We start from the raw sequence: 12,828 nt of genomic DNA, 5'->3' as shown, positions 1-12,828 counted from the left end.
AAAAAAGAAAAATAAAAAAACAAAAATCCTAGTGGGAGCAGGTATTTGTCTTTGATCAAGTAATAATTTAATACCATGACCGAGGTTTGAAGCAACCATCTCTGGCTTCGTACAAAAGAGACCCAATCTACTGGAAGAAGAAAGTACACTTGCCTTTAATTGATAATGCAGATGAATCTTTTTCTCTTTCCGTTGGAAAACACACTCAGGTTTTGTTTTCTGTTCTCCAGTTTCTTACCTCCTTGGTTTGCTCAAACGCTTCAAAATTCAAATCTTTCTGCTCTATTGCTACCTTTCCAAACAGAGGATTTGATAATATACACACTTCCCTCCAATCACATTAGCCAAAGTCCACGTGAAAAGATAAATTTACTAGGGCTGTTAGATTGTGAGAAGAAGTGACTGATCAGATGGATAGAATCCTTCCACCAATGCTAGAGACCATCATCAATGATGGGGTGCCATGGCATGCTAGTTGAAGAACATGGGTTTGTTCAATTGGGGCACCTATTCAAACATGTGATGGCATGAATCATATATTCGTGCCACGTGTCATATTTTTGGCAGCCACTGGATCTGAACCCCATGTGGACCCATAACCTACCCCACTTTGGAAAATATATAAAAAAGGTGGGAAGAAAAAGTTAGGATAGAAGAATGAAAGGTGGGTTGGTTTCCTGAACCACTTTCCTCTCTTCTCCCACCTCCAGTGTAGCCTAGTGCTTGGAGCTTTTGTCTGTAGAGAATATATGAGCTTGGATGGCCGTTATACTTTCCCCATCATCTCTCTCTCTCATATGGTTTTGTTGGAGGGATGTAGTTGTTGTGGGAGGACAGAGGAGTGGTTCTCGTTTTCTATTCTATTCTAGATATTTTATCTGGTTAGGAAGTTTTGTACAAGCAAGTTGTGCAGACATTGCATGAAAGTTATTTTTTTATGGTTGCATGACAAGAAACAATACAAACATACAGCGGGCTTTTTCTAATATATTAATATTATCTTAACACCACCTTAATCCTCATCTCACGCCTGACCCACAAGCCCATTCAAGTTGTCTTGGCCTCTTGGGTCAGAATGGATATTTTAATGGGGTTCATTAGAACAATGTTGTATTTATCAAGACAAATTAGGACAATCTTGTCAGGTTTTGATCAGATTGAAAAGTCACACCAATCAAAATAGCCATGAGCTAAAGAGTGAAGCACCAAATCAGAATACCTTAGTATTGCTGATGGGCCTCTTTTGTGTATCAAACCAGAAAGAATCATCAGTCCATTATGGGAGCCCATTGGGCCAGCAATTCTTTTGCTGTGAAAGCTAACATCCTTCCTTTAGGGGTCTGAGAGGTATTAACTGATATTGCAATGTAACGTCAGGAGCATCGCAACCAATAAACTGAAGATAGACGTTCTGCAGCTGGAATCATCAATACAGGAGGCCAACTAATTCATTCTATACTTGCACTTCTAGATGATTTCAGAATGATAAAATAAGTATGTAAATTTCAATTGGGAGAAAAGCATGCTACACTTTTCAGATAATTAGTTCTAGACTGTGAAATGACAATGAATATCAAAGCATAGATCAATTTGGAGTCAGCAGTCAGCAAGCTTACAGGTTAGAACCTCGTTATTCATTTGGGCTTTGTCTGCAAGATATATAGGTCCATAAAAGGAGGCAATTTATGATATAGTGTTGGTCTGTTGGACAAATGCTCGACCAAATCATCAGTAATAGCATGGTGGGGAGCATGCTCGTCAGGAGAGTTCCTGAACTCCAAAATAAACATGACAAATCATGGTGTTCCGAATAATCTGAATTTGATTGAAGCTATCATTCAAGTTGGGAGCTATGAGTATTTTTATTGAAGGCAATGTGAAGAATCTCCTATTTGGCGATTCAATTTGTTTGATTTTTTCAATGTTGGCGACCAACTTGAGCCCAACGTGACTATGGTATGGTTAAACAAAGTGAGCTTGACCTCAGCTTCGGGCCTTCGGGCCTTAAACTCTTAAATCCAATCCATTACATCCTACGTACGGGTGTCAATTGGACTGGATTTGATCCAATCCGATCCAGCTCCATGTGAATCCAGTCCAAGCTAAAGAATATTTTGGATCATTTTGAACCACTTCGATTTAATGTCTGAACCATCCAATCTGTTCGAGTTTGTTTTAATTTAGATTGGTTTCAACCTAAACCCGCTTCATTGACACCTATATTCTTATCTTATATTAATGGATCAGATATTGGTTCAGTCCAACTCAATCCAATATAAATTCATTATGGACGGATTAGGTCCAATTCAATCCAATAAATACTTTGAACCATTAAGTCTAGATTGGTCCAATTCAATATCTATTATTAGTCTATTCAATCCGTCCAAATTAATTTCGGAGAAATACGGATTCGTCCAATGCAAATTTCTGATTTCCACTGCAGAGCTATAAACATTCAAAAGGTCAACAACCCACACTTATATACCGACGCTTCTCTATGAATTGGCATTAATTCCGAGCTGGCACCTACCTCGACAGTAATTTGAGCCTACAAATTCTGACCCTTGGCTGATCATTCATTTTCCCAATTGATTTCGGTTTGAACGAGGTACAATAACTAGGGTTGTTCATAAGAAGACCCAACCTGGACCAACCCAACTCGAGTCGATCGGGTTTTCTTCAGCACCAATCAGTTTCGGGTTGTAAAAAATCATAAACTGATGGTTTGAGTCGGTTTCAGTTTTCATATGTGAAAACCAAAACCGACCCAAACCGAACCGACTTAGTAGTCAGTAGTTAGTTCCTAGTTAGTAGTTACAACCTACTTAGTTCCTACTTAACTAAGTTGTCTCTATCCTAGTTACAATTTAACTTAATTTCTAGTCTTCTAGTTAGGAATGACATTAATGGCAACTATTATAAGACAATCAGGCAAGGAATTTTTTTGGAAAAGTTTAAAGAAAAGAATGAAATGATCATAGTTTTTATGGTCTCTTACACCAAATAGGCAACCAATTACAATTAGAAATAGGTGTCATTTTTTATTTAGATTAAAAGGTTTCTTGAAATATACAAATTTTAGTCTTCTTTTTCTAATACAATTTGACTTTCTATTTTCTTGATAACTTCTATTTTAACTTGGTTCACCCCCTACCAATTTCAGTCTTCTTTCTCTAATAGAATAAGGTGTCATTTTTTACATCAAATTTCAGTCTTCTTTCTTCAATATACCAATTTATTACCATAGTTGAACTTAAAGTCGAAACCGACCCAACCCGACTCAAACCGACCAGGTCACTTTTGCTTAACACAGGGTCGGTTTCGATTTCAATTTCAGGTAACTTAACCAGGTCAGGTCGATTAGAAAAATCTTAATAAACTGACCTAACCCGACCCGTTAACAGCCCTATCAATAACTGATCCATTGACACCCTTAATCCTACGGAGTACGAACTAGGAAAACCCCTGCAACTCTAATTTTACCATATGGATTGCAAAAAGGAAATCAGGCTGTTGACTGGTTTAGCAACTCTCATGGAAGACTAATCCACATAAATCGGGATAGGAGTCATCAAGTTGCTCCGAAATGCCCAAGGCTTGTCTAATCCATTCTTTTACTGCAACCAAAAGAATTTGAGAGAGAGAGAGAGGATCTATCTAAAGGATACTCTTGATCCGGGTTTTAACACTCGTTGTTGGAAAGATTACTTCAACGGTTCAATCGAAACGGTTGGTCGAAGTTTCGAACTAGACTTCTTATTGTGTACTTGAAAAAAAAACGCTGTTTGCGCTTGGGTTCAACCGGTTAACCCCAACCCTCAACGGAGCCACTCAACCGATTGTTATCGGTTTGGCTTGAGTGAGATTGTAGTCTAATTGAACGGGGAAAAGCCAAGCCCGTCTGGGTTAAGTTGCTCAGTCGATCGATCCGAGTAAGGGCCGTAGGTCAAACTGGTTTTCAACTTTCATAGGTTCCTCGGTGAAAGACGCTCGTCGGAAATTCCTGAACAGGATCAAACATTCTGGTGCGCGTTCTGAATTCAATGGCAGAAAACCTGTTTCAAGGGTTGCCGCCTCCATCAAATCGTCCGCCTCAGCCTTCGGTTTCAGAACAATCTTCTGAAGCTACGAAGAAGGAGTCATCTCCGGTTCCCGCTCCCGCTCCCATTCTCAAAAGCGCTCTCAAACGAGAAAAACCTCTTCCCGAACCACAGAATGATGGTACGACATAATCGAGGAAACACTTCTGTTTTACATGTCATTTGGTCCTTATGCAACTAAGCCTGAATAATTGTTATTGGTTTTTCTAGGGTTTTTAGGGCTTGAAATTCTATAATCTGTTGAAAGCATCTCAATTTCTAATGAAACTTATTTGCAAGTATTTTTTTGATCAATAACACATTTCATTAATCAATCAGAAATATTAATTACAAAGGAGGAGATAAACTTTCTTATCTTCCCAACTGAGGCTTGAGCCCCCCTGAATAAAAGTTAGAACTTATTTGCAAGTATTTCGGATTGATTTATTTTTCCGGTGTAATTTCCATGGACTTCTATGTATTCTTATAACCAGAGTATTGGTTTTACTGTTTTTTTAACACAATTGAATATTGTAAATTATGAGCAGCTGCTGTTACTGCACCACAAAAGCGTTTGAGGTTCAAAACAACGGTGGATGCCTCTGAGACACAGGTAATAGAAGCGATGCGGAAGATAACATCGCATATAAAGAATCCTGCGAAGTTCAGCAAAGCATCCAAGCTTGCGATGCAACTTATTCAGGCTGGTAGTGTTAAGCAAGGAACTAGTGATTATTTTTTTGCCATTCTAGAAACTGCAATGTTTTCTCCAACGGCTTGTACAGACCCTTCGTTGCGAGCAGACTATCATGCTTTATTTTCGGCAGCCCAAGATGTTAGCGATGTGAGGGTTTAGCTCTGGATTTTCCAGTTTTGCAATACTCTTTTTTATTTATGTGCTAAGGTTTATGAGGTGGATTCTCTGACATATTTTTTGCTTGCAGTGCCTCAGTAAGAAGCAGAAAAATCAGTTAACGGCATGGACAATTAGAGCAGTGGTGGCAAATGACCTATACACAGATGACAGCTTTGTGGTATGCACATTGGTATTAGTAGGCATTACCAATATCATGCTGAGATATATATAATAAACTTCTAAGTATTGACTTGAAAACTTTGCATACTGGATTATTTTAAAAGGAGATTTGCATTAACTTAATATTGTACATATTCACATATTACAGTCATTTGGGCAGGCCTATTTTTTAAACCGGGAGAAGAAATTCCTATGAGAAGGCTAACAGATTTCCCTTATGTAAAGGTTTTTTAGGACATCTTTCCATGAGTGAGTCTGCTCCATTTTTTTTGATCAATAAGTGAGTCTGCTCCATTTGTTGCAAATAGTAGGTTCCTGTGCAATTAAAGCACTTCCCTTTTACATAGTGTACAAATTGTGCTGCTTTTTCTGGCTTTTGCAAGTAAATCAAAATGTTTGCATATTTGAACACTAGCACATGGAAGGATAATTGATTGTCCCTTGCATTTATAGTAAAAAATGCCAACAATGCCTCGGCTTTCTTTCATGAACATAAGATCTTTTTCTATATCAAATCCTTCTGAGAATGTTTATCAGTTTTTCCGGCTAAGAATTAAAATAAAACTCCAGTGGTGTCTCATGGAATTAATATCTGCATCATGATAGTAAGGAGAATAATGAACTCTTGTGCCCCATATAGCCATATGTGCTCTCTGTGCAAGAATGATAACACAATGATGGTACAACAAAGGATAGATGCTAAGAATCATTTAGAAAATCAAAATTAAAGACTGAGGCCACTATCTCTAGTGAGTTTAAAACAGTACTTATATTACCTAATCTTGTATGTCAGGATTGTTTAAGCTCTCTGGTCTCTAGGAAGAAAATGTGATTAATGTATATTCTAATAGGTCTTCTATTGACTATCAATTGCCTTTTTGGTAGGATGTTTAGATATTATATAGGGAGGACTACTGCAGATCCTTAGGTCCAAACTCCAAAGGAGTAAGAAGAATATGACCATAAAAATATCTGTGATTCTGTCATTTTGCTAAAAAGGTAAGATTGTTAATCTGTTGAACTTAGAAAGCCATGTTAACTTTATGAAAGCAATTCCAAAAAGGAGAAAGGGCTTCCATGGTTCAGAGAGTGTTGCAATCACCTTTCAATAATTGTGATCTTTTGGCATGCTGGTAAGGTCTTAAAATATCTATAATGATTTTCTCATTTTTTTTTTCTAGATTTTGTTATCTCAAGAAGTGGTTTAAGAATCAGCAGATGGGGTTAGGGTTATTAGATGATTACTTAGGTTGGGGACTAGGGATTGTTAAGGGATTGCTGAATTTGTTTTAAGCAGTGTTTTAAAAACCAGACAATCAATTGTCAAATCAATGATGAGTTGATGACCAGGTTTACAAGAAAAGGTAGTTTGGCTCTAATTTAACTGCTATTTTCTTATGAGTAATTGCTTTTTTATTGAAGTCATACTTCAATTGCTAATTGCTAAAAGCCAAATGAACTGTAAGTTTGAAGAAAAAAAAGAGAACAAAAAATTACAGAATGCATCACACATTTAGAACCCAATGCAATATATGCTTTTTTTGGGCAGATTAAAAAGTACCATTATGTTCTATATCTGCTACAAACTATTGGCAACTTAAAAAATACCAATTATGGTAGGTTTGTTTTTATGTATTTTTGGAATTACCTTTTTTTTTTATCAATAACTGTGAATTGGGTTGAATTAAAAATATGAGAAATATGAGAAATTACAAAGCAAAGGGTCTAAACCATCTTAACCCCGAGTACAACCATTGAACACCAAAAAACAATTACAAAACAGCCCAAAATATAGAGTTTCTGTTCACCCCTTGCCTAGCTAGACCATCTGCCAGTGAGTTTGCGCTTCTCTTTACCCATTTGTACTGAATTTCAATGCCCTTAGTCAGCCACTTAAATTTTCTCTTTTCATTGCTGTAATTCCATATCCTAGAGTTATCTTCTTTTAACCAGTTCACCACCACTTCAGAGTCTCCTTCTATGATCAGCTTATTAAAATGCATATCCTTGACTCTTTGTACCCCTTCAAGAGCTGCAAGCATCTCAGCCCTCAAGGAAATTTTTGGAATTTGGAATTACCTATTTTCCATATATTCAGTGTAAATCGTAACATTAAATAAAATTTATCCTTTCCATGACTCATAACATAGTTAGGACAAATATCTCTTCTTTATTTCTTTAAAAAATTCCCAATAAGCCTTAATGTTATCACACTGTTATTTGTTCCTTTCTCTTCATGTTGAATAGTGGAAAACATTATATAAAGGCATGAAATTTGACCCTTATTTTTTGTTTTTAGTTAAGTTAGAGGTGTTTGATTTCCTACCATTTTCTCCTGGGATTACTATATGTTCATTATTTCTCAAATTGTGTAACATATATGGATAGGTCTGACCAATCCAACCATGGTCAGACCGGTGATGTAGGATGTATAGAAACTTCTGTTTTATGGGCTTGGAGCAGGGTTTGGGAGTAGACCTATTCATGGGCTGGGCTCAGGCTTGGCTTTTGCCAAAATTTGAATGGGGCCCAGCCTGAAGCCCAAGCCCGACACAGTGTAAGTCAGGCCCAAAGCCTGGCTCGTGAACAGATCTATTTGGGAGTTAATTATAAATCTGTAAATCATGTTTAGAGTAAGAGGATTTATGAAGAATAGGATGAGTCAGTTATCTATTAAAAAAATTATAGGAAAGTTGGTACCAAATCAACTTTAAAAAGGAAATTAAGAAAACAGAAGGGAAGAAGAGATAAGTCATTGCTGGAGTTAGCACAACAGGTTCCTTGGCATCAGCACCAACCAAAGCATGGAGTCTGCACCTTTGGTTGTTTGAATCACTCCAACAGCAGTAATAGAAAAAGAGAATATACACAAACTTCTCTTGAAAAGGAAAGGCTTTAAATATACTTATTAGAAATGGGGAAGGGTTAACTAGCCCTTCCCTTTGTTTTCCTGCTTTAAGACCAAGAAACACCACTAAATCAGAAAGTAGGCAATCCTAGTTGACATAGGACTATGACTTTGATGTGCTAATAATAACTTCTAACCCAATTAGGGAAACTATCTTCTAGTTTAATTAGGAAAACCAAATTCTAATGTGATTAGAAAAACTACTAGTGTTTGAAATTTTCTGACACTAGTTATAAAAAAATTTACAATAATTTCCCTACTATTTATAAATACATAAAAATTCAGAAAATCTCTTGCTTGTCTCATTGACAAATTATCACTTTGATTGGTAGTCTGGTTTCTATTTCTATAACAACCGTAACTTAATAATAAAATTTCCAACTTATTCTTGGATAGGGACTTGGGATGATCTCCTTCCCTATTAGTATACTTCCTGCAGTTGTTGGGAAGGATTGAACCTCTTTTATATGATATCACTTCCCCCTCTCTTCAGTCTTCATACCTCTGGTCATTGGCTTTCTGTCTAAAACCCTGAAAGGCTCAAAAGAAGCTTGGTCAACTTATGTAATTCTTGAGTTACCATTTATAATTGGATGAAATTTTAAATTTCTAATTCCAAGCAGAATAAATAATACAATTTATTGCATAGTAAGTTTCTATAATTAGTAATTTCCTTTTCAGGTTCTTTGGTGGCTATTGGCCGTAAAAGTTGCTGTTTATTATTAAGCTGACAACAGAAAGTTCTCCCAATTGTGAAATTTCCCATTTCTTCTAGATAGAGAATAGGGAAATAAAGGTCTATTTCTAGTTTCAACTTGCTATCTGCTGTAAGGAGCCAATTTGTTGGTAATATGCCATATACTGAAGAAGAATAGAAACTACAAGCAAGATGATTAAGCTCTCAACCACCTCTTAATGGCACTTTCAGAAGTGCCATCCCTCAGTTTTTTTTTTTTTTTTCACCTGTCAAAGGTTTGCTTAGAGTTAGTAACAACGCTCTTTTGTTTTATTCTTAGAGTTAGTAACCACACTCATAGTAACCACAGTGGAGTGCCTTTTAGCCCAAGAGACTAGGAGCCCACTTAGGCATCATCTAGGTGATGTTTTTTTACATGATGAAGGGTAATTTTAGCTTAGCTTGTTTCTCTATTCTATTTATGAATAGGCTTGTTTCTGTAGCATACATGGGCTGGGTGAGACTCTGGTATCTGCAGAAACCACACTAGATGTCCTTGGAAATCAATTATTACCATATTATTTATCTTTTCTTGCCATGTTAGATATGATCCTCAAGTGGGGAATAGGGTGAAGTTTTGGGCAGATTTGGCAACCTCTAGTAATGGAAATCTTTCTTGGGACCTCTATTAATGGAAACCACACTAGATGTCCTTGTGTACCTTATCCAAAAATTGAAGTTTGAACCTTGTATTCCCCCTTTGGGCTCAGATGAGAGGGTGTAGACTGTAGATCCCCAACTCCAATGGTGTGCTTTATTCTTTCCTCAAACAGCTAGAGCCAACCAATAGCCATTTTCTCCCTTGCCTTTCCCTTGAAAGCAATTTGCGCTGGCCCCTCTCCCCTCAAAGTTAAGGCTTTCTGTTGGGAAGCCTATCTTCAAATCATAAGCACCTGTGACAGACTCCAAAAGAAAAAGAAAATCTTGGCAATGTTCAAAGTATCGATACGATACGCCCAATATGGGTGTACCGTATCGTATCTTATCTTTTGGTCTCGATACACCTATTTACAGGTGTTTTGGGACCCTGGTTTATTAAAATAAAAAAACCATTAAAAAATGTCTTTAAAAATCATATTTTGAAAAAAAAAACTAAAAAAAAAAACCATTGAGCGTGTGTTTTTAAGTACCTTGAATCTTGGTGCTTTACCCCATATGTGTGTGTTTTATGTGCTCTAATAATCTTTTTCTCTCTAGACATTATGCATGTCAGGTATGGAATCACTTATGTTCTCTATTCAGTAGATGTTGGGTTGCACCACAAAACACAATGAATCTTTTTGAACAAGATATTATGGGTTGTCATACTAAAAGAATGAAATTGCTATCACACTACTGGTTATCTATGGGTTTGTCTTAGTTCTAAAGCAATTAGAAGTTGATTTAGGTCAGTTTCCTAGTCCAATTAGATTATGTAAAGGGATATCTGAGTTTAAAAGTTGAGTCAATAAATCAAGATACTGTAATTTTATGAAATCAAGTTTGGTTTCGTAAATTACAGTTGTTGCTAGTATATTTTTTTCCTCTCTCTCTCTCTCCCCTATATTTTCTTCTAAGTGAACTATTTCTTTGCTGTTTACTACGATAGCAAGAGTTCTTCTCTCTGATTTCTTATCATTCTTTGATGGCCGGCGAACTTTGTACTTGTTTTTCCATCCCCATTTTTCATCCTTAATTACCTATTTTGTTTGATAGTAAAGATAAAATTCATTTAGGCTATGTTTGGTTTGAAGGAAAAGGTAGGGAAAGGAAGGGAAAGACAGGGAAGCCAACACAAGGTTTGTAAAGGTTTCCCTACCTTTTCCTTCAAACCAAACATAGCCTTAAGTAAAAAAGAAGGCATAAGGAAAGGTAATAAGACATCACCTGAAGGATAATTAACTACAATAAAAGCAAACAAAACATCGCTCAATTACCAATCAAAACAGACCACCCCAAAACCAAAATATAAGCCTCGTACAACAATGACAAGCAAATTAACCTAAAACATCTTACTCAATCTGTTCAGATATGCCCTTTACACCTTTACCTTGTTTATGCGATATGACATGGTTTAGCTGCACCTTAAAAATTATTGTACTTTACATATAGAAACACCAAGGTTGAGGCACAAGGCAATCCCCAAAAAATGCCTTATCGTCCAGGCATAACCTATGCATTGCCTTGGCAACCATGATATCTCTGGCTTGATTTTCATCATATAATGTTAACATTTTATGCCAAGTTTCTTTTGAGAATGAGGACAAATTCATGAGAGAAGAATAGAAGTTTTATTGATGATCTTGTGCTTTTTTTTATTTTTTTTAGAACACGTCCAAATTTATTTGAAATGGTGCTTTTATTTGTGGCACTATCATTCAGTTTTCAAAAGCAGCCGGACGGATAAAAGAATACATATCAAGCCTTCCTGTTGCAACCAAGGATGATGACATGGAAGAAACTGTTGCGCTAAAAGATGAGGGAGGAGGAACAGATGCAAATGGCCAAGAACAGGAGACTTGCTTATCTGTTTCTCCTGAAGCACATAGGAAAGAAGAGTTCGATCCTTTTGGGCTAGAAGCCCTGATTCCGAGCACATCTAAGAAAGATGAAAAAGCCATAGGAAAGGAGGTGACCTCTATGAGCAAGAAGGTACAGGAAGAGGAATCCAAGAGATTCCTCAAGTCACAGAGAGAAGCTTTAATTCTTTGTTTAGAGATTGCTGCAAGGCGTTACAGAATTCCATGGTCAGATTCAATGCTTCTTATTCTGCATCTTATGCCTTGTTTATTTATTATTTTAACTTGCACAGGGAAAGAAACACAGTGGTGTTAATGCTGTAATACATCATACCTAATCGTGTTTTATTTCCTTCAGGTGCCAAACTGTCATTGATATCCTAGTAAAACATGCCTTTGATAACATAGAGAAGTTTACATCACAACAACGGGACGCAATTCAGAAACTTTGGGCATCTGTACGAGAGCAGCAAGCTCGTAGGAAGCAAGGGAAATCTGTAACTGGGAAGCTGGACATGAATGCATTCGAATGGCTTCAGCAGAAATATGCTAGCGAGAAGATTAGCATTCGGCATGCTGTGGGTGGAGGGGGTGATCGTCGTGCGGAACAGTGGCTTGGTTAATCAATTACCACCGAAATATCAATGTAAACTTGTAAACTACTTAATCTATAAAAAGATTAATTTAACGGTTCGATTGAACCAGTTGCTCAAAATTTTGAACTAGTCATGTTATCCTGGTTAGAATGGTAAAACAGTTTTTGCTCGGGTTTAAACTTTAAAATATAATTTAGATATTAGAAATAATCCAATAAATCAGTCAATCAAGCAGTCAAATTCACTGACCTGCCATTGCCTTAGCTGTTACTGGTCTCTCCTTGGTCTTCCACCTCTTCTTCCTCGCCAATCGCCATCTCTCTCTCCTCAGTTCTCTTCCACCTCTATCTAGTCACCTCACCTCACCTCACCCCATCCCTGTCTCCTGATGTATCCTCCCTCGTCAGTCCCCTTTCTCCCTTTCCCCCAACTTTGGTCTCTCTACTCCTTGACATCCCAGCAACCCCTTCTCTCGATCTTGGACTCTCTTTCCATTCCCACCAATATCATAAGACCTGTTTGTTTTTCGAATTTTGAAGGGGAAAGTCGGTCAATAAGATTTTGGTTCTAATTGACTGAAATTCCCATATTCTTTTTTTCAAATTTATATAGAATATACGGAAAATTCATTTTTATTAGGTATCACTTATCTAGGTAAGTGATATCAATCTCTCAGGTGAATAAATAACTTTGAACTTCTAAATTCAACTTTTTAACATACTGAACGGTTTAACTTGTATTCAAAAGTATTGATCAAAAGTGTGGAATTTGCTTCACATATTGTGCTTCGGCAAAAGCCTCAGTTGTAAGCAGGGGGTATCCAAAAACATCGGAATCTGATTTAATCATCTAATTGGCGAAAACTGGAATTAGAGTATGATATAGGAATCTTAAGTCAGGTTTGGATTTAATTCCAGTCCATTTATATTTCTTTGAGACAAAAAAAAAGAAATTAATATTAATAAATTTATATAG

At 36.7% G+C, this 12,828-nt stretch overlaps 1 protein-coding gene across 2 annotated transcripts; it reads left to right on the top strand.

Moving 5' to 3' along the window:
• The first annotated feature begins 3,584 nt into the window (after positions 1-3,584).
• On the top strand, positions 3,585-11,972 carry LOC148878875 (nucleolar/coiled-body phosphoprotein). 2 transcript variants are annotated; one of them, XM_088960244.1, is made up of 5 exons: positions 3,585-4,221; positions 4,628-4,923; positions 5,024-5,113; positions 11,121-11,485; positions 11,616-11,972. In XM_088960244.1, exons 1-5 carry the CDS (start codon positions 4,044-4,046, stop codon positions 11,878-11,880), a joined length of 1,194 nt encoding a protein of 397 aa, XP_088816370.1. In that variant the 5' UTR covers positions 3,585-4,043; the 3' UTR covers positions 11,881-11,972. The 2 variants fall into 2 exon arrangements, with proteins under 2 accessions (XP_088816370.1, XP_088816371.1); XM_088960245.1 differs by having other exon boundaries at positions 3,875-4,221; positions 4,628-4,692.
• Positions 11,973-12,828: the final 856 nt, after the last annotated feature.

This window comes from Nelumbo lutea, chromosome 1, assembly GCF_056320005.1.
Source record: "Nelumbo lutea isolate HS-2025 chromosome 1, American lotus-T2T, whole genome shotgun sequence".
Classification (NCBI taxonomy): Eukaryota; Viridiplantae; Streptophyta; class Magnoliopsida; order Proteales; family Nelumbonaceae; genus Nelumbo; species Nelumbo lutea.
Note: the sequence above shows the minus strand (reverse complement) of the source record. Positions and strands in the feature narration are given on the sequence as shown.